General features: G+C 37.7%; 4 protein-coding genes and 1 long non-coding RNA gene across 5 annotated transcripts; 3 read left to right on the top strand and 2 right to left on the bottom strand.

The window, feature by feature from the left end:
- Window positions 1,103–3,643, top strand: LOC109946795. The gene is made up of 2 exons (XR_002269880.1): window positions 1,103–1,549; window positions 2,797–3,643. It is a non-coding gene; the product is annotated as an uncharacterized LOC109946795 (long non-coding RNA).
- On the bottom strand, window positions 8,870–10,656 carry LOC109948343. Its single transcript, XM_020561142.1, has 5 exons — window positions 10,581–10,656; window positions 10,258–10,322; window positions 9,722–9,999; window positions 9,432–9,472; window positions 8,870–9,317 (listed from the first exon to the last, which is right to left on the bottom strand). Exons 1-5 carry the CDS (start codon window positions 10,603–10,605, stop codon window positions 9,184–9,186), a joined length of 543 nt encoding a protein of 180 aa, XP_020416731.1. The 5' UTR covers window positions 10,606–10,656; the 3' UTR covers window positions 8,870–9,183.
- On the top strand, window positions 11,737–12,591 carry LOC18790780. Its single transcript, XM_007224941.2, has one exon. The coding sequence runs from the start codon at window positions 11,928–11,930 to the stop codon at window positions 12,306–12,308; it is 381 nt and encodes a 126-aa protein (XP_007225003.2). The 5' UTR covers window positions 11,737–11,927; the 3' UTR covers window positions 12,309–12,591.
- Window positions 14,223–15,156, top strand: LOC18790240. Its single transcript, XM_007224309.2, has 2 exons — window positions 14,223–14,486; window positions 14,675–15,156. Exons 1-2 carry the CDS (start codon window positions 14,312–14,314, stop codon window positions 14,917–14,919), a joined length of 420 nt encoding a protein of 139 aa, XP_007224371.1. The 5' UTR covers window positions 14,223–14,311; the 3' UTR covers window positions 14,920–15,156.
- LOC18790285 (transcription factor MYB44) lies at window positions 16,590–17,908 on the bottom strand. Its single transcript, XM_007223765.2, has one exon. The coding sequence runs from the start codon at window positions 17,556–17,558 to the stop codon at window positions 16,842–16,844; it is 717 nt and encodes a 238-aa protein (XP_007223827.1). The 5' UTR covers window positions 17,559–17,908; the 3' UTR covers window positions 16,590–16,841.

Genomic DNA, 21,039 nt, shown 5'->3' with positions numbered 1-21,039 from the left:
CCAATAGTTTCCAAACAAACAAGTCATGAACGTTAATTACAGACATTAACTACATCAATTCGGAAATTTCAACCCTAATCAAGCATTCCCCCCTCACCTGCTCTCCGCAGGATGATAATAATAAGGGGATTACATTAGGGTTTATTTCACATAAAGCTAGAGTTGAGAAATATTTACAGAGCAGAGCAACACATGAACATACATGACAAGCTTCAATGCTTGATCATGATGATTAGGAGGAAGAAGTGGCAAAGGGTTTAACCATGTCAGAAACAATCTTCTTCATCACGGCACCTCGAGGCGGCACAGGAGCCCTCACGCTAGCCGGGGCCTGGCTAGATCTGCCTCCACTTGATGAGCGTCCACTTGAGCCTCCCCCATCATTCATCTTCACTCACCGCTTGAGCTCAGCTTCAAGTCCCAGTAGGAAGATGGGCCAAGAAGAAGAAGAGAATGGAAATAATGCAGACTAATATGTTTTTATCACACAATAAATATACACACAACCAACCAGGGCCTCGATCAGATTCAGATGTTTCTTGGACATTATTGGATGTCTTATTTTAATAAATATTATATGGAGCAATATTACAAAGTGGGCACGCTCTCAGCTTCTTACCGTGGAAATACCCATCAAGGCCTCTGAATAATTCGGCAACCGCGTCACCCTGTGTACGTCACCATCGGCAGTCGAAATCTGTGGGCTGGTTAAAATCTTATCTTCATCGATTCATAGGGACCACGGCGGATTTAATTAAGAACCATTGATGTTGTTTTGTGGTTCATAATCTCACATGATAAATGGAATGCGGTTGTGCTGGCTTGATCTTTTCTTTAACTAATTTAACATTCTCGATGGAGCCCTGCGAGGAAAGGGATTTCTTCGACAGCGATTGTCACAAGGAACCCAAGGCCCAAAGACACCAAACTAACAACAAATTAGCCTGGCCCAACCAATTAAATCACATGTAGCTTTCAAACAATTGAAGCCCAATTTTAAGCCCCATCTTCAATTAGCTAACCCATCAGCTGATCGCTTTCGTTTTCTTTTTTTCTCCGTCACGTTCATTGCTAATCCACTTATGTGGGTCCTTCTGTGGTGCATCGGCTGTATAGGTACAGCCGCTCACATGATAGGCACGTGATGTTTTTTAAAAACAATAGGAACCGGCTGTTTTGGGTAACAGGTTAAAAGAAGGAAAACAAAACCACGCGCTCGTTCTTCAACTTGCTCTGAACTGTCGCTCGACCTACTCCTCTGTATTGTGGAGCTGGATAGTCTCGACGGCGCAAACCGGTGGCAGAGGACGGGTCGGACTCGCTTGAATCGTCTCAGAGCTGCATCAGCCTTTCGGACCTGCGATCGTTGTGTCGTCGTGTGAAGATGCGTTAGAGTTGTTGGGTGGTGCTGCGTTCACGGCAGCAGCGGCGGGGGCGCTGATATTGTTGGGAAACGTCATCGTCGTGGAGGCTTCGACTTCGCCTTCGGCGTTCGTACAAAACGTCATCTACTCAACAAGATTGCCATCTTCTCCAATTCCTATTGCCCGTATGTTATTATCTCTCTATTGCTTGTTCATTTTGGCTTTTGTGATAAATTTAAGGTATTGGTATTGGAAATTCATAAAGCAATCAAATGGAATTTGAGAATTGTGAGTTGGTCAATTTGATAATTATGAGAAATATTTAGAGTGTTCATGTTGAGGAAAATATGAATCCATCATCTCAAATGGGACCTTTTTACTAATTTATAGATTACTTTTCATTTTCATGGATTTATTGCATTGTTTTCTAATTCTGGGAAATAAATTGCTGCGTTTCATCTACTAAATCTTCAGCTTTCTGTTATTGAAATAGTTCGCAAGTTGAGTAGAAATGTTTAGAAAAAGAACTCTGTGCATGCCTGTGTGTGAATTTAAGTAATGTTGAAATGAGAGATTGTGTGCTGTTTTGTGGATTCTTCTTTGAGGGTCTCTTGCTTGGTGAGAATTGTAGAGACAGAGAAAGGGAAAGTGGGTAGACAGAGCCAAACTCTCACCCAGAAGCAGCTCCTCATCACTTTCACGTGGTAGAACAAAATTTCAGGCCAAAGCTTGACCATCAACGTTGGGGACAAAGACAATACCCCATCACCATTCAAATTCAATTTCAATTCACATGCATCTGGCTGGGAGATTTTAGTTCCCACGCATCTGGCTTCTCTTCGTTGTTGTTTCTTTGTTTTTTCTCTCTTATTTTTTAATTTATTTAGAGCAACAAGTTTGGGTTTTGTAAATTTTTCTTCCTTCAAATTTTCCCTTGTCCTTTTTTAAAATAAAAATTAATATGAGGTTCTCTAATCTATTAAATTAGATTTTTTTAATCGTAGCGTAAGATTTCATTTTATTGTAAAAAAAATTCATTCATCTTAGTCATCAAAGAAAATAGAGCATTGAGATACCAGTTAGAGAAGAAGAAAGAGAAGAAGAAGAAGAAGATGAAAAGAGAGGTTGTGGTGAGGTTCAATCAGGGGTTTGGGTTTAATGGTGGTGGAGGTGGTGGTGGGAAAGATGACGGAGCTACTGCTAGAGGCAGCTTGGTTGGATTTTGGATGCAATTGTTTCCATTTGGGTACTCTCTTTCATTTAGCAACTGATTTGGGGTTCTTCTCACAAATCTTAGTTCCTTTACATTTCTGAAAAAAAAACAGGTAGTTTTATACTATTTTTGTTTCTAATATAATCATTTTTATTTTTTACTCTGACATCAGCATGTAGGATTATATCTCTAATGAAATTGATGCCTTTCCACATCCAGCTCCTTGCAGTGCTTGTAGCAATTGTTGGTGTGGGTGCTTTTCTGTGGTGGGCAAGGCAGGATATGGTTCAAGACAGTGTAAGGCTACTTCTATTTTTTCTCTTGCTCACTTCTTAAAGCTCATAGTTTTCTTCAACTGTGGTATCAAACATCTATTGTTGCCTAGTTAAAACACAACCCAAGTTGTTGAGTGCCTTAAGTTCCATGCTCTCAATTTAATTTCCATGTTGGCACCTACAAGTGACTGGTAAAACCTTTTTAATTATTTATGTCAGGTTCAATTATTTTTTAAAAATATATTAGGTCTTACATGATGTTTTGGCATTTGTGGACGGTTAATTTATCAATCTACAGATCTTCTAGTGGATAGTGTACCGTGTACCGAAACGCTCTATGATTTTCTTTTATTTGGAGTTGACAATTAAGTAATGTTGGTGTGCTCTTGATTTCAAAAAACTGTATCACAGGTGGTATATAAACAGGTAATCTGGATTGGTGTTGGATAGTTTCCATGGATAGGCATGTAGAAATCTATTGTGTTATAATGAGTTCATGCTTTCCCATGTGAGATGTATCAGATAAATGCATGATATGTATAGGATGTTTGGAAAGGGTTTAAGTACGCAAGTGATACTCTTTCATGTAACAATTCACGAACGCTTCATCCACATCTTGTAATCAAGTAATGTCAGAGTAACATCATGAGGGTGATTTTCAATTGTGAAGTTTTATTTATTTCTTACTCTGATGTCTTCTGCTTTTAATGAACAACAACCATTGTTCCCATAAAGTGCCATATAGTGAGGACTTGAGAAAATGGTTATGCGCCATATGTTGTTCCCATAAAGTGCCATATAGTAAGGATGGATTTCCCATAAAGGTTTTCTTATACTGTGTTGCTCGTGATCTTCTAATTGCTCGTGATCTTCTAAGTGCTAGATAACTTAGTTCATTTTGAGTATTTTTAGTTTTAAATGTAATTTTTATTGTGATTTAAATATCATGTTACAATGGATAGATTTGCAGGTTGTATGTAACTATATTTATTTTAATTAGTTTGCAATTTCAATTTTCAATTTATTTTTTAATATTTATTTTATTATTAGGTTTAGCTTGGTTTTGCTACTGAATGAGTTATGAAGCTTTGCAGAAGTGAATTAACATAAATTAACCAATGCCCCATTGGTTATGTTGGTTGTTGATTGATTACAAACAAAACAGATGGAGGAAAGGGTAATTGTACACCGCTGTCTAGTTTTTGTATCATGGGACGTGCAATTGCGCAGTCTCTTTAAAGCCTAAACTTGAATAAAATTCATTTTTAATGACTTTTGTAAACCAGGATATGCAATTGCATACCATTTATGCAATAGTTGACCCTATATATGCAATTATTATCATTTGTACAAACAAATTTCACTCTCGTGCTTTCTCGAAGTAGACAAACTAGTATAGATTTAATAAGCAAGTGAAACTTTTTCAGGTTTTTGGAACTCAAATGGTTTTCAGGTTCTTATACTCGAGATCGATATTTTAATCATTACCCTTAACAATTTCTGCTAGACCTGGCAAATGGATTTGGGGTCATGTTCGTGTTAACCCGTTAATTTAATGGGTTGACACGACACGACCCGTTAAGCTAACAGGTGAGAAATACCAGACCCAAACACGACCCGTTAAGAATAAACTAGGAAATATATATATATATATATATATATCCCAAAACGAGCTAGCAACCCCCTATCTTTGCCCTTTTTCTCGCAATTTTCATCTTTCATAAACACCATCCAAAAATCTACAAGTTCAGGATTAGTCTTGCATAATGATAAAACAAGAGAAGCAAAATGTTGGTTGATTAGATTATTTATATATAATTAAAAAAAAATAAAGGGAGGGAGAGAAGAAGAGAAGAAAAAAATGGAGAGAAAAGAAAGAGATGGAGAGAATAAGAAGAAGAAGAAGAAAAAAGGGGAGAGAAGAAGAGAAGAAAAAAAATGGAGGGGAGAGATGGACAATTTCCGAAAGGGGAGAAGAACAGGAAAAAAGTGAGAGATTGAGGGATGTAGAGAAGAGAAAAAAAGAGAGGGGCAGATGAGAAAGTCGACGAAGAGAGGAAGTGGAATGAAGGAAAAATAATATTAAAGAGAGAGAGAGAGAGAAGGAAAATAAGAAAGAATTTTTTATTTTTTATTTTTTTAAAGGCATGATGTTGGGGATATGAGATATTTAAAAAATATATATTTTAAAAAAATACAGAATTACTCTCCTTAACGGGTGGATGCAATATTCGCAAATTGACCCGGCACGACTCGTTAGCTTAATGGGTTCACTTGTTTTCAACTCGACCCATTAAGTTCAACCCAAATATTGATAATTTGATGCGAATTCGTGTCATGTTAACGGGTCGTGTGCAATATTGCCGGGTCTAATTTCTGCACCTCACAAAGGTAAGGTCAAGGATTAAAATATCGGCCGTGCAGATAATATAGGGCCTCCAATTTACGGAAATTTCGAGGAATATATCATTATCGTTTTAGGTATCGGGAAAAAATCAACAAAAATGACAAATATAAGCATTGAAATACGTAATTTTGGTGTAAAATGTTCATAAATATTATGTACATTATCAATGATTGTATTAAAAATTAGGATTAACCGAACTAGTAGGCAGGGGCGGCCCTGGCATGATGCAAGTGGTGCCACTGCATAGGGCTCCTGATTTTTTAGGACCTCCGAATTTCTTTTACTTTATATAATATATATTAATATTATAACAACTGTATATATACTCCAACGTGCCGCACATTGACACAAAATTTTATTTAGTGGATTTGGTTTCTAGTGCATATCCTTTGGTACAAGGTCTAGGTTTGAGTCTTAGTTATGTGAATATATTTGTAATTTTATTCTCTTTTTATTGTAAGAACAAAATTTTAAATAGTTTTAAAAAAGAAGCACGTGAAAAATATAAGGGGATAGATCTAATTAAACTAACAATAGTACATATCACACCCATACGTTTTTTCCTTAAAAAATAATAATAATAATTTCTTCAACTCAAAACAAAACACCCATTCATGTCTTCTTCTTTCTCGTGAACTTTTATTTTCTAAACGAATGCACTCCCTGCGTTCGCTTGAACAAATAGCCCCTTTGTTTGGAAAACTAAGTTAGTAGGGTCCATTTTCCAGGGGAACAGGTAAATTTCTTAACAAAGGCACTCTTTGCGTTCGAGTGAATAAATATCTCGTTTATTTGAAAAAGTAAGTTAGTGGGGTACAGTTTTTCAGGGAACGGACAACTTTACTCAACAAACGCAACCCATGTGTTCGCGTGAACAAATATCATGTTTGTTTGAAAAAGTAAGTTAGTTGAGCCCTTTTTTTCGGGGAACAGAAAACTTTTCTCAACGAACGCAACCCCTGCGTTACCGTGAACAAGTGGCCTGTTTGTTTGAAAAAGTAAGTTCATTTGGCCCATTTTTCCTAGGAACGGGCAACTTTACTCAATGAACGCAACCCCAGCGTTCGCGTGAACAAATAGCCCGTTTGTTTTAAAAAGTAAGTTAGTTTGGCCCATTTTTACGGGGAATGGGCAACTTTACTCAATAAACGCAACCTCTGCGTTTACGTGAACAAATATCCCGTTTGTTTGAAAAATTAACTTAGTTTGGCCCATTTTTCCGGGAAACGGGCAACTTTACTTAACAAACGCAACCCCTGCGTTCGCGTGAACAAATAGCCCGTTTGTTTGAAAAAGTAAGTTAGTTGGGCCCATTTTTTCAGGGAACGGACAACTTTACTCAACGAACGCAACTCATTGCGTTCGCGTGAACAAAAAGTCCGTTTATTTGAAAAAGTAAGTTAGTTGGGCCATTTTTTTCGGAGAACGAGCAACTTTACTCAACGAACGCAACCCTTGCCTTTACATGAACAAATAGCCCGTTTGTTTGAAAAAGTAAGTTAGTTTGGCCATTTTTCTGGGGAACGGGGAACTTTACTCAACGAACGCAACCTCTGCATTCGCGTGAACAAATAGCCTGTTTGTTTGAAAAGTATTGGCCATTTTTCCTGGGAACGGGGAACTTTACTCAATGAACGCAACCCCTGCATTCCCGTGAACAAATAGCCTATTTTCTTGAAAAAGTAAGTTAGTTAGGCCCATTTTTCCAGAGAATAGACAACTTTACTCAACGAACGCAACCTATTGCGTTCGCGTGAACAAATAGCCCGTTTATTTGAAAAAGTAAGTTAGTTGGACCCATTTTTCCTGGGAACGAGTAATTTTACTCAACGAACGCAACCCCTGCGTTTATGTGAACAAATAGCCCGTTTGTTTGAAAAAATAAGTTAGTTTGACCTATTTTTCCGGAAACAGGCAACTTTACTCAACGAACACAACCCCTGCGTTCGCATGAACAAATAGCCCATTTGTTTGAAAAAGTAAGTTAGTTGGGCCCATTTTTCAGGGGAACGGACAACTTTACTCAACGACCGCAACCTATTGCGTTCGCCTCAACAAATAACCCGTTTGTTTGAAAAAGTAAGTTAGTTGGGCCCATTTTTATAGGGAACGGACAACTTTACTCAATAAACGCAACCTATTGCGTTCGCGTCAACCAATAGCCTGTTTGTTTGAAAAAGTAAGTTAGTTGGGCCAATTTTTCCGATGAACGAGCAACTTTCCTCAACGAACGCAACCCCTGCGTTTACGTGAACAAATAGCCCGTTTATTTGAAAAAGTAAGTTAGTTTAGCCCATTTTTCCTGGGAACGGGCAACTTCACTTAACGAACACAACCCTGCGTTTACGTGAACAAATAGCCCGTTTGTTTGAAAAATAAGTTAATTTGGCCCATTTTTTCGAAGAACGGGCAACTTTACTCAACGAACGCAACCCCTGCGTTTACGTAAACAAATAGCCTGTTTGTTTGAAAAAGTAAGTTAGTTGAGCTCATTTTTCCAGGAATGAACAACTTTACTCAACGAACACAACTCATTGCGTTTGCGTCAACAAATAGCCCGTTTATTTAAAAAAGTAAGTTAGTTGGGCCAATTTTTCCGAGAAACGGGTAACTTTACTCACCGAACGCAACCCTTACATTCACGTGAACAAATAGTCCGTTTGTTTGATAAAGTAAGTTAGTTAGGTCTATTTTTTCGAGGAACGGGTAACTTTGCTCAACGAACACAACCCCTGCTTTTGCGTGAACAAATAGCCTGTTTGTTTGAAAAAGTAAGTTAGTTGAGCCCATTTTTCCAGGAATGGGAATCTTTAATCAATGAACAACCCTTGGGTATAAGTTCAAGGATTAAATCAACAATTTAGCCATGTTTAATGGTTTTTGGGCATATATCGCATATTTGATAGCACATGTGTGCAATTCTCAGTAAATAATATGCATTTGCATATACCTGTATGCAATTTTGTAGCATCTATGTGCAATTCTTATTTTACAATATGCAATTGCATATATAGTATGCAATTTCGTAACGTCTGTTTGCAATTCTTAATTTACAATATGCAATTGGATTCTGCCCTTCTTTTGGTCTTTAACTTTGTCATTTTTACTAGAAGGCTGATCGGCTCACACTCTTATAATGTATGTAAATATCACCAAATTTCCTCTTTTTGGCTAGAGGGCCTCTTTTTTGTGTGTGTTCATTTGCAATGACAATACAGATAATCTACTACTACCTAAAAGCTATAGAAAATTAAATGTCATATCATCTATTTTCTCTAACCAAGACTACATGTCACATAAATAAGAAATAAGATCTCAAAAAAGAAACATAAACAAAGAAAACACTTTATCTAAAATATTTTGTAATACGGTAGAGTACACAAATGTTAGCCCCTAACTATGATAATTGTTATCAATAAATACAAAGATGAATTTAAATTAGTTTTTCCATTTGTTTTAAATTCTTTTCAATATGGTCAACTATGATAATTGATTTATTTTTATAAAGGTTATCAATGAATACAATAGAACATATGTTACCAAATTATTAAAAAAAAAAAAACATTACAATCATGAAGCATGAAACTTAAACTGAATACAGAACAGGAAAGAAAAAAATTGCAACCAAATGTTCCTATTATAGGAAAAGGGACTAATATAGGAGTTCAATTGGGAAAATGGAAATATTAGAAGCCTTTAAGGCTTTTTATACAAAGAGAAAACAGATATCACACAAAAACATTAACAAATTTCATACGGCAACTCTGTACTTAAACTAACTCTTTACCCAAAAAAGGAAAAGAAAAGAAAAAGTAGAGCTATACTAATTATTTCTCCGCTAAAAAGACAATCATCTGCTATTTCGTGGAATTTGCATGTTTGTCTGCTAAACATGTTTTGTTCTCACAACCTGTTGTGTGTAATCTAACTGCTGGTTGCCTGTGAAGATCCTTTAACTTCGTCAACAATTTCCTCCTGGTTGTGTCCTCCTCCTTTACAAATAATAGTAATGTCTTCACAGCTTGATCTCTTAATTGTTCCCCTCTGAAATTTTTTGACTTCATCCATTATGCACAACAAAACAGAATAGATAGTTTAAAGAACAAAACTAATATGAACTAATGAAAACAGGAAAAGTGGCTAAATTTATGTTCTATTGCCAAATCACATACCAAATGTATGCTTCGTAATAAACCAAAATGAAGCTATTGATCTGGCAAACAGATAAATAAGTTTAAACAAACAAACAAAGGCATAGTCACCCAAAGACTCAATCTTTGGGTTCAAATACTAAAACAATTTATTCAACATATAAAGATGATATAACTTGGATTAAATATCATCCAATTTGTTTCTTTCTTAGAAGATCTGCATTAGAAGGTCAGAGCGTTTTCAGTCAAAAGAAAAGGGAATTTCACAGAAAGTTGAAATAGAAGTAACTCAAAGAAAGCATTTTCTTCACCTAACTGCTTCTAACCCTTCAACTCCTCTGCCAAAAGAATCCCCTGAGAAAACAAAAGAAGAACAAAAATCAAAGCCTAACCTGGACACAACTCTAAATAAATGAATTAATGAGAAAAGCAGAGATGAAGAGGAGAGCACCGAAAAACTGCAAGCAACTAAAATGAACTGCTGATTATGAATATAACAAGGCTTCTTGAAGCAGACCCATCTAAGCTTATAATCTGCAGTGGAAAAGAGAATGAGAAGAATGCCCAAGCAAGCATCCATCCCAGTACTCTTACATGGAAAAAAAAAATTGCATGATTCAGAATTCTGTAATAGAAATTGACACATTAAATCTAACACAAATAACATGTTATCTAAAAATCAAACAAATTAACACTCGAAAAGCAAAAATACCACTCGACATTCCAAATGTCATCTATGAATGGCACATAACTTGTCCCTCTCAATGTCAGTACACAATCAAAAACTGGAAGCACCGTGTTATTTGGAGTGTAACACCAAAAAAGTGGCCTGAAAACGGAGTCTTACTCCGTGGTCATGATATCCAGCTTCTTTCCAGTCGGATTCTTTGTGTAAAGGACAATTGCCATTTTCTGAATAAGCACTTGATGTAATCAGAGAAATCCAACTCAAAGGTTGCAAAGATTCATGACCAATGATGTGCGATAACTGGTATAAAACTATGAATAGCACACAATAAACAACAGAAAGAAGAAACCTTGATACAATTAACATGACTATTGCAAATTCAAAAAGAAATAAATGACCAAAACTCTGCTGCACAATTCTCTCCACTGGCGTAGAGGCTTCTTGAACAAAAAAAATTGTGCAGCAACTCGTGAGAAACTCACCACCACCATTGTCTCGAATGCCCATATGGTAGCCAAGATCAAAATCAAGAAGTGCAGTACCACCATTGCATACCCAACATGATTTGACGCAGGATTTGAGAACCAGATTATGTCATGATTGGCAGCCATGACATCATCTGACTGATTGATTTGCCTCCCAAATTTTCTTTTGAGAGAGTGAGAGGTGGGAGTTGGAATTCCACCTGCTGTAAATTTACTGAATTTTATATAGAGTGAGGAGCAACATGGACCGTTGATCTATGTGACTTTTAAACGATAATGGGGATTGGGAAATTGGCTCAGGTATTGCCAGGGTTCCATCCCATAATACCTGTGTCGTAGAGCGCTAGAGGTTCATATACAATTTGACTGTCAACCTCTGAGAGAATATTAAGACGAATGGTTTTGGGAATTTCCAAGATACTAAAGTGGTTTTTTATTTATAATATTCTAAGTGACTCTACTATACTGGAGGAATATCGCACTTGATTGTAAGAGAACGGGCACGTACATCTTGGTTAATTAGCTTAATTTACGTTGGTATACTTTGTTTGGTGTCAATAGATTTGATTTGATGAAAATAATATTATATGTTATTGTGGATTTACTAACAGATTTATAAAACTCATGCAGTGGAGGCCTTGAAAATATGAAACCCTTTTTCCAAATTAGATGTAATAATTTTTCTATTGAAAGGCTTTTCTAACGTTTGAAATTGTAGGTTTTCTGAGGTTATAGTTTTATAGCATGAATTCTTCCTTAGGGTGACAGAAAAAGGAACTGAAAAAGCTCAAGGACGTTTTTTCGAAAAGGGTAACTCTTGGAAAGTGCTCTACACTTCCAAGATTCCAACTTTACCGATTACTTTTTACTTTGCTTTTGTCTTTTTACTGCCTCTGGGGTTCCCCTAATTTTAATATAAAATTTTAAAAAATTAATATTAAAAAATTTAAATTTAAAAAAAAAGATTCCTGAGGCCTTTACTATTGGGTAAAAAAATCAGCTGATGGAGAATGTTCATTAGGTTTCAACAGAATCTTACAAATTTACAATCTCTCTCTCTCTCTCTCTCTCTCTCTCTCTCTCTCTCTCTAGTGAGTCTACTACACATAAGAGAATAACTCTAGTTCTGGCCTTTTCTCCCAAACAAGTGAATAAATCTAGGCTTTCAAGAACCCAGTTGCAAAAGCAAACCATGCATTGGCTAGAATAGGCTACATAGCCTAAAGCCTATACTGAGGTCTTGAGTAACTCAAAAAGCTTCAAACTTTGCAGCATTTGGGGAACATTTCAAGGCTCCAAGAACAAAAAACACAGTCTTCTTCCCTCTTCTGGGTCTTTGCTAAAATGTCAATGTCAATGCCATTAGATCAGCAACCTCCACCAGACTTTGTGCTGCAGCAAAATGCAAACCCTCACTCACCCCATGGCTCCATTGGAGCAGTGGTTGCTGTTCTTGTTGTGGTCATAATCTTGGGTGTGGTTGCTGTTGTAATTGGGAGGCTCTGCTCTGGTAGGAGCATAATAGGATATGGCCATTATGATTTGGAGAGCTGGGCAGAGACAAAATGCTCATCTTGCATTGATGGAAGAATCAACCCACCACTTTCCAGGCCTAATGTGTCTTGCTCCTCTGTTTCAACTTCAACTCCAGCCCAAACCCATCAAGGATCTGAGCTTCAGCAAGAAGAGCAATCTCCTCAAACCCCACAACCTGCAAATCTTTGATGTTCTAGCTGTTGGGTTTTTTTGGATATGGTAGCAGTTGAAAACTCCTCTATCAGTTGTGTTTTGTTTGTTCATTTTTTTTACATTTGTGATGTTGGTATCATTGATTTTGCAGACTGAAATGCATTTTTGAGACTTCTCTTTGAATTTTGAATTGCCACTCCAAGTTTTTTGTTTAGTTGAAAAGAAAAAAATAGATTATTTTAGCTAGAAACTGCTGTCAGGCAGCTGTTTTACTGTACTTTTTTTTAGATTCAATTGCAAGCAAACAACATTGCTCACAGCTTCAAAATCAACCCACCAGCTATGAGCATTAATGAAAGTTGTTGATGCGAAAAAGTGGTTTATTATGTATTTCGTTAACTTAGTTAAATTATCCTTTCGGTAGGTGACTGTCCTCGGTAAATGGTCCACTCTGGAGGGATAAGTACCTACAAAAGGGGACATTCGGTAAATCCTTGGGGTACCGGTGCGGTACCGGCCGAAGGCTCTCCGATGCTTAAGTAAGTACGGATTTAGTAAAGTTAACTGACAGATTACACGATAGCGTATCGTTGGTTCTGATCCCTTCATTTTGGGGATATGGGTCTCCTTATATAGGCCTTGGGAGGTGTGCACTGTGCTCATATTTCCGATGTGGGACTCTGGACATGGATTGTGAGCATGACACGTGTCTGATAGCAAAAAGGGCCAAACTTGATGGCTTCGGTAGGGAGAATGCCGAAGGGGTTCTGTGATCAGTATCGATCTCGTCCACGTGTTCGGTGGTCATAAGCCGTTTATTTACGGTATAAACAAAAGTGTGTGTGGACCCAATGAAGGTGAGTAGTATAACTGCTTCAATTATGGTTGCAGAAGCAACAAAATCATATTCTTTTTCAGGGTTGATAATGATGGGTACTGGTCCTTTTGAGTTTTTGGTCATTTCCCACCAATTCAGTAAACGATCTGCCATCTGCTAGCTGCTGAAGTTATTCTGCTCTCAGTGTAACACATTCGCCTCTTAAAGATACCTTCTTTTCTTCAATTTCAGGTTTCATGTGATGATTTCTCTATTTTTAAAACTCAAATTTGCCTTCCTCTTTTTTTTTTATTGCAATCCTTTGAAATCAAGATCTTCAAACAACACCTTATCAGAGTCGATCAATGGTTAAGGCAAATTGGTTAACTGTTGAATGAAATTGGTTAGTTGTTGGATAAAGCCCTCACTACATAATGACTCGTGGTTAAGGTTAAGGTTGAGCTATGACTTTTAGGTCCATTGAGCTAGAACTAGGCAACCCGTTGAGCCCATTTGTCATCATGGGCTTCCCAGATAAATGTTCAAAACTTATTATTTCCCCCCTTTCCCAAATTTTCTCAGTAACCAAACAGACTCCACCATCATCTTGAAAATGGTAACTCACCAAGCTTTCGCACAATGCAATCACCAAGTAATTTCCAAACACACATAAAAATCAAACCCCAAAATTTTTCCAAAAAGTATGTCAAACTTTGGGTGAAGCGCATTGCCGATATAATTTTCCATGAGCCTGCAAACTGAGACATTTCAAAATAAAATAAAAATGCCGGTGGTTGACCGTTTCGTGTGTTAACGAACCCACAATTACATTCCGTTGCCTTGGCTGACTTTTTAAACTGCTAATGCCCCTCTAATCATATCAACTGCATCAAATTCTTGTTCTAAGTGGATAATGACCAAATTCACGATGACCAGAACAATTTGTCAGCCGATAATTTTACCCTTTTACCCTCCCGTTTTCTGGTCATGCTCTCACACAAATTACAATCCAGCTGCAAATTTTGAAGTATGGCAATTCAGTCATTACCGAGGCCTCATATTTTCACCAACCAAAGAGACAGAGGCAATTCTGGTCACATTTTTTTGCCCTATATAAACCCCATGAGCCCTCATGCTTTCTCATCTCCTTCCCATATTCGAGTTTTCAATATCTTAGCACTTTATTGAAGGAGCAATATACTTTGAGATACAAACAGCTAGCATGGCTTTGAGTTATAATGCACGAGGGTTCCTTCTGCTTCTAGCTGCTGCCTCTCTACTGGCAGCGAGCGAGGCCAGAACCCTCGTCGTTGGAGGCTCTGAAGGCTGGCGTTATGGCTTCAACTACACCGATTGGGCTTTCCAAAACAGCCCCTTCTACATAAAGGACCAATTGGGTAAGCACCCCCGTGTTTTATTTTTAAATTTATACAAACGAAACGATATTAGGAGAAAGAGAATTCGAACATAGGACCTCGGAGGCATGAGTAACTGTTGTAAACCCTCCCTACCCTAGTACGTGCATGAAATCATATAATGCATGTGAAATTATTCAAACTTTGTTTTACGTGATCTGATTTTGCAGTGTTCAAGTATGAGAACGACTCTGGTTACAGCGTGTACCAGCTCCCAAACCTGTGGAGCTACATAAAGTGCGATTTCAGCAAAGCCAAGCTGTTGGCAAGTGAGACGCAGGGAACTGGTGAGGGCTTCAAGGTTGAGCTGACTGAGTGGAGGCCATCTTACTTTGCCAGTAGTGGGAAGGATGGCAAGAACTGCAAGGATGGGCTCATGAAGTTGTTTGCGGTCCCACTGCCACGTTGGAATTAATCGCACTATTTTCCAAACTGCTCTCTTTTGGGGCTATATATACACACACACCAGATTGATTATGCAGTTGAATAATTCTGGAGGGTTATGATTGAAAATAAGGGTGAAGGGTTTCCTTCTTGATTTCCCATGATACGCTGTACGAGTTATAGTGGGGAAAAAGTGTTTGAATAATTTGCCTCTGTTTCTTGATTTTCATGTTCACAATAAAGATTATTTTGTTTGAACTTTCTTTTACATTAATTCCAGAAATTAAACCAAAAAAATAAGAGTAGGCTTCATAAATACAAAGGAAAAGGCTCAATCTATCATGTTTATGTATCTTGTTGATTCTTGTATGAATTTGTAATTCAAATTAACAAGTCATAAAACGCATGCACTTGATTAATCGAAGATGCCTCTGCTGTGTGTGTTGGAAGAACTTTCTCACATATGAGTGCATGATTGGCTTAACATAACCGTGAACGATTCTATTGCATGAAAGTTCTTCTCCTGTATTGGGCCTTACTCCAGCGTTATAGTCTACATAGAACTGGGCTATATTATACTGAAAACCCAAGATTTGGCTAGGGCTATTATTGGTCTATGGGCCTTTGACAACCCAGAACATTTGACGTGGTCACATGTCGCTATTATGATTTCCAATTTTCTACGATGGGGTTTTGGCAGATTTAAAACATGCATGAATCAACTACACAAATCCAAAAGTGCTTCTGTAGAAGTGGGGCACAACTTTGAGTTTGAGTGACACTGGCTCACAACCACGCCAAAACAAGGTGCCGCTATGTCGTACGCTTTTTCCTCCAGTGGCAGAAAAGTGATTCCAAAAGTCTCGTTTTCCATGACGAGGGATACAAGTCAGTGGTGGCCTTTTAAATTGCTTTCAATCAGACTTTGAACTTGTTTTTATTCATGCACATGGGACGAATTGCACTTTGATTCTAGACTAAATGCATAGCAATAGGTTCTTGAAGAAAAAGCAAAAACAATAGTCCGCTTTTGTAAGGACCTGAGTTAAATCAAAATTCATGCAATTTTCATAACCCAACATCTTTTTTCTTTTACAATTGATATTGGTGGAGGGGGATTTGAAAACAGGATCTCGAGTACACATGCAACTGCTTTTAAATATTTGAGCTACATGCCCTTACACACAACTTTTTTAAAAATGTAACGAAATGTTAGCCAAACTAGTGTTGAGCAACATAATTTGTTCTCTTTTTTCGGTTGACTAGTTATGTCGTTTTCTTTTGTTGGTATTGTATATATTTATACGTTCTTATCCCAATTGTGCTTTCCTTTTAAAATGGACATGCCTAATATGGATATAATTATATTCTCTGGGCAGCTGGGATCCAGAATCCAAAGTACTTCCAGTAGGTGCCAATTACCAAAAAAAGAAAATTATGTTAACGAGTATTTCCCTAATTATAACTAAATTCCAATCACAATAATTTAGTTATAGCCCCCAGTTTTAATTTGCACCCTCACAAATTCAGAAAAGCAAGCAAGCATATATTGTTGGCCAAAAGCAAACTTGGAAAAATAAGCATCCAACTAAGCCCACTAATTAAATACTTAACAGCTTAAACATCCTCCCCTTTTTTTTTTTTTTGTCTTTTCGAATCTCATAAAATTCCATACTAACTTCCACTTGTTCATTGGTGACAGGCTGTAACGCTCAGTTTAAAGTAGAATTTCCCCAACTTGAAGAACTTTATACAAACGATATGAGAAGAGGAGGGGAGGAGATTCGAACACAAGATTTCGGGTGCAGCGATAAAGGCCGTTAACTGCAACAAACCCATTGCAAAGCTTCTAAGTTTATAGCACTCGAAAAATATTACATTTGCCTTACGAGAACTAATTGAAAACCACATATTAACAGGACATAAATAGAAATTAAGAACATTGATTAATAATCAACGAAGCCCCGAAGGCTCAGAAAATGTTGTTGCCACGTAATCTCGAACCTCCCTAGCTATAACATCCCTCATGGTATCCCAAAACCCCGACGGCAAACTCTCACTCCTTTGCTGCACCGACACCATAGCGGCCCCGCTAATCCCCGGGGGAGCCAAAGTCAACTCGGTCAACGGGTCAAACTCCACCGACCCATTAACCAAAGATCCAGAAACCGAACTCGTGCTCATCCCTTCATTATTAGCTACATTGCCGCCACCGCCAACAAAATTAACGCCGTCTATTTGGTGATGATGGTGATGCTCTCCTCTTACCCTTCTCTTCAACGTCGAGTTCCAGTGGTTTTTCACGGCGTTGTCAGTTCGACCCGGGAGCAACCGGGCAATGGTGGCCCACCGGTTCCCGAATCGGGCATGGGCAGCTAAAATGGTCTCGTCCTCAGCCTGCGAAAAGGGTCGGTGCTCGACGTTCGGGCTCAGCTGATTGCACCATCTGAGCCTGCAAGACTTACCCGACCGACCCTTTATGTACCGGCTTATCAAGGACCAGTTTCTGGGTCCGTAGCGCTCGACGAGCCGGGTCAAGACCCGGTCCTCTTCCGCGCTCCACGGACCCTTGATGCGTTCCGGCTTGTTAGGATTTCTGGGAAGAGAAGACTCTGAAGAGGAAGTGTCGGAAGACGAAGTGGAAGACGAGCACCTGTTCATTGCTTCCATTGAAACAGTGTTGGTTGGTTTTGTGAGGTGAGTGAGATGAGTGAGATGAGTAAGATGAGTGAGTGGTGTTTGTGAAAATGCCAGAGAGAGAGGAAGTTAAGGAGAGAATGAGAGGAAGGGTGGGTTTGGGTGTTGAGTTATATATGGGAAGAGGTGCATGCATTTGCTGTTTTGATTGGATGCCCAATCCGATGGTTTTGAGCCTTTTTTTAGAGAGGAAGGGTACTTCCACGAAACTGGCTTTTATAAAGTGGGTAAGGCTACTAATAACTAGAACTGAGTGCGCGTAGATGCGCACCCCTTGTTCTCACAATTTTTTCCATTTTATTTTCTCTTTCTGTGAACAAATTTGTCCCGGTCTAATTGTTGCCTTGTCTCGAGTCTCGACCTTCTGGGTTTTGCCCTATTGACCATTTTGCCCTTCCTCCAACAACATATTTAGATTTAGATGAGTTGTCATGTCTTTCTTCGTGTAAATTTCTGACAGATTACAGTGTCAAAAAATAATCCTATTAAAATATACTATGTCATAAGAATTAGTGGTTTTTTTTTTTATTATTTAAATTTCTTGAATACTGCTGCTGCGTGATATGACTGCCCAACACAACTTTTTTCCCGTTTCACCCTATAAACATTTTTCTTATGTTTTCTATAGTCCTACTTGCACTTATGGTTATTGGTTAAGAGTCCACTCATATTTGTCCAAGTTCGATCTATCTTCTAGAACGTAAATGATTTAAAATATACTCATAGTTATATCTAGCCCTAGATATTTAACCTCATAAATCGTTGTCAAACATAATTAAAATGGAATTGAGTTACTTCATATGAACGATGTTTGATTGGGATATGTTGACTTGTTTCCTAGTGTTGTTTTCAAAATGAATCATGACGGTTAAGAACAACAATATGTGTTAAGGGTAGGGCCTATAAGTTAATTTACAAAGAAATTGAGGCATCGCAATTGGAGAGGGGCAAAAACGGTAAATCACTGTATAGGAGGAGAGGAGCCAAAGAAATCTCGAGGATTAAAAAAAAAAAGTAATTAAATCATTCTCGTACTGGGGACAAGAGGGAGAGGACTTATAAATTAGGGAGCGTTTAACACATGACAGGAATTGCAGAGCTGTTTAACACACAACACACAACACAAAACGTTTAAAAATGGCAAGTGGGCCCATTCCCTTTTTGACCACTTTAGCCACACACTCTACCCAATTACAGCTGTAAGTCCCTGCCTTATAGCCTTGGGTCACTGAAATTAACGGCTCCTGATCGACCGTCTAAAAAAGCAAAACCCTGATAAAAAGAAGGGCCTCCTTGAAATTTAAAATTTGAGTTTTAAAGCAGTGTGAGGATGACTTCAACGTCTTCCACGTAGGAAGGCCCCACTCCCAGGCTGTAAGAATCTCACGTGATTCTAGTTGAATCCCTTTGACTTTTTAGGCTCTTCCAAGAAACGAAAGCTACTTTCCCCGTACTCATCTTCCTAGAGCGTCACCCTCACCCTTATTTTGATCCCATAAAAAGAGAAATTTTTTTTTACCCCCCCCCCCATATTTTTAGTTATTTTGTTTTAGTGCATGATGCGCGTTGCGGATAAATGTGAGATGATCACATCATACATTTACTCGTAATACTTATCTTGCATTGCGTGTAACGATAAGTGTATAAATTTTTCTTTTTCAGGGACAAGATGAACCTGTTAATTTATCTAGTTACTTGATTTTCTATTCTTTTTTAGCTTCATTAAGGTACTAACGCGATTTAATGATACAAATCACTGCATATAGAGGACAAATTTGTCCCATACTCCACTTTATTACGATGAGCTTCAATTTACTTGGAAATGACAAACTTTTTGTGTTTCACATGGTATGATCTAATGTACTTTTGGTTCAATGCTATGTACCATATTCTAGAAAAACCCTTTCAACCACATCCCAATGAAATTATGATAAAAATTATTCAAATGTTTATTTGGCAAGACATACAAATATCTCTTTTGGAGTTTAATTTTTGTTCCAAGATAAGATGAAATCATGAAAGGGGACCTAATTCATGAACAAGTAGATCATATCTTTTCATTGTTTTTAAAGATTGGATTTTGTCCCTTAGGAATTGTTTTATAGGAGGAGCATAAAAACGCTACGTACGCCGCCCCACCACCGTACATGTTTAATTATTTTTTTTATTTTTTTATTTTTTTTAGCAGTCGTACATGTGTAATTTAGTATTAGCAAATTGTGGCTTCAAAACTGACAACCACGCGCTGACCAGCTCGGTGGCAAGAGCGCCGTCATGATTGCATCCTAGCCGCCCACGTGGCACTATTTATGGATTTTTTTGGATGGTGTAACTTTTGGCAAGAAGCAGTTGGGCAGTTGATACTACAGCTGGCACCAAATCCTTACCCCACAGTCACCGACTTGTTTCAGAATTTTCAAACCCAAAAAAACTGTGTACTAATGTTTTAAAATAGAAAAAGGGTTAATGGCACTAGCTCTTATCTCAGCTTGTATTTTTTTTAAACTGAAGCTGTGTGCCTGAGTGGAGAAGACTCGAACTTTAGTGAAAAGAAGCGAGCTTACTGTTTTGTTTAATTATTTAATTCACGTCGTATAATTGCCTTTTTTCGTAAATTTTGTGTCGATAAATTCATTCACTAAACAATTTGTTGATACACTTGTAAATTATTAGTTTTTGAATATCCAGAAATTAAAAAGGTTCAATAATGTCTGTCATAATTTGGTGAACAAAAGACGGTGAATAAACTTGGTAGCCCTCCGAGCAATACTCATTTACAAATTTTACATTTACGGTTAAAAAAAAATTGTTAAGGGAAAATAGTTTAAATTGTGTACGGTCGGTTGTAGGCTGCAGGGTGGGCCGTGACCAGTTTTTATTTGGTAGATATTTTTCTGCGATCAGAGAAATTTGGGCCAGTTGTCCAGGTTACTATCAGGTGGGTCCCATGGTGTCCCCTTCCAACCCAATTGCCGGTTGTGTTGGTCCTACAAATAGGGTGTAGCCCAATACCGCGTGATGATTGGTACCTTGTCCTTCTCGCCTTGGTCAACAGTTTGGTTAAGATAGTTGTTGATATTCTCCTTGTTTTTCTTCTTCTTGCCTCTTGTTTGTTTTTCCTCTCATCTTCTATATGATTTTATTAAGAAAGGTTTGTTCCCTAGGTAATTAAGCTTAATTTTCGTTTCATTGGTTCCAACATCCTTTCAATATATCCGTTCATAAAACGTAGGAATATATCCAATTGAGTTTATATACATATATAAATTTAGTTAAACTTGAACTTGGAGTTAAACTTGAACTTGGAAGTAATCTGATAAGTTATGACCAATTGACCGAACTTACATTTTATATCTAAGTTAGGGGTAGACATCTAAAACCGAAATACCAAAACCGTACACTAACCATACCGTACCATACCGATTTCTTACCGTTTCATTTAGGATGGGGAAAT

Source organism: Prunus persica, chromosome G1 (genome assembly GCF_000346465.2).
Source record: "Prunus persica cultivar Lovell chromosome G1, Prunus_persica_NCBIv2, whole genome shotgun sequence".
NCBI classification, from domain to species: domain Eukaryota; kingdom Viridiplantae; phylum Streptophyta; class Magnoliopsida; order Rosales; family Rosaceae; genus Prunus; species Prunus persica.
Note: the sequence above shows the minus strand (reverse complement) of the source record. Positions and strands in the feature narration are given on the sequence as shown.

What these genes read in the sequence shown, in the direction of transcription:
- LOC109948343 (XM_020561142.1), bottom strand. Translation starts at nt 10,605, where the DNA reads ATGGGCATTCGAGACAATGGTGGTG. An exon ending in CATTCGAGACAATGGTGGTG is followed by an intron (nt 10,323 to 10,580) that starts GTGAGTTTCTCA and finishes GTGCTTATTCAG; the next exon opens with AAAATGGCAATTGTCCTTTA. An exon ending in TATTACGAAGCATACATTTG is followed by an intron (nt 9,318 to 9,431) that starts GTATGTGATTTG and finishes TAATGGATGAAG; the next exon opens with TCAAAAAATTTCAGAGGGGA.
- LOC18790780 (XM_007224941.2), top strand. Translation starts at nt 11,928, where the DNA reads ATGTCAATGTCAATGCCATTAGATCAGCAACCTCCACCAGACTTTGTG.
- LOC18790240 (XM_007224309.2), top strand. Translation starts at nt 14,312, where the DNA reads ATGGCTTTGAGTTATAATGCACGAGGGTTCCTTCTGCTTCTAGCTGCT. An exon ending in CTACATAAAGGACCAATTGG is followed by an intron (nt 14,487 to 14,674) that starts GTAAGCACCCCC and finishes CTGATTTTGCAG; the next exon opens with TGTTCAAGTATGAGAACGAC.
- LOC18790285 (XM_007223765.2), bottom strand. Translation starts at nt 17,558, where the DNA reads ATGGAAGCAATGAACAGGTGCTCGTCTTCCACTTCGTCTTCCGACACT.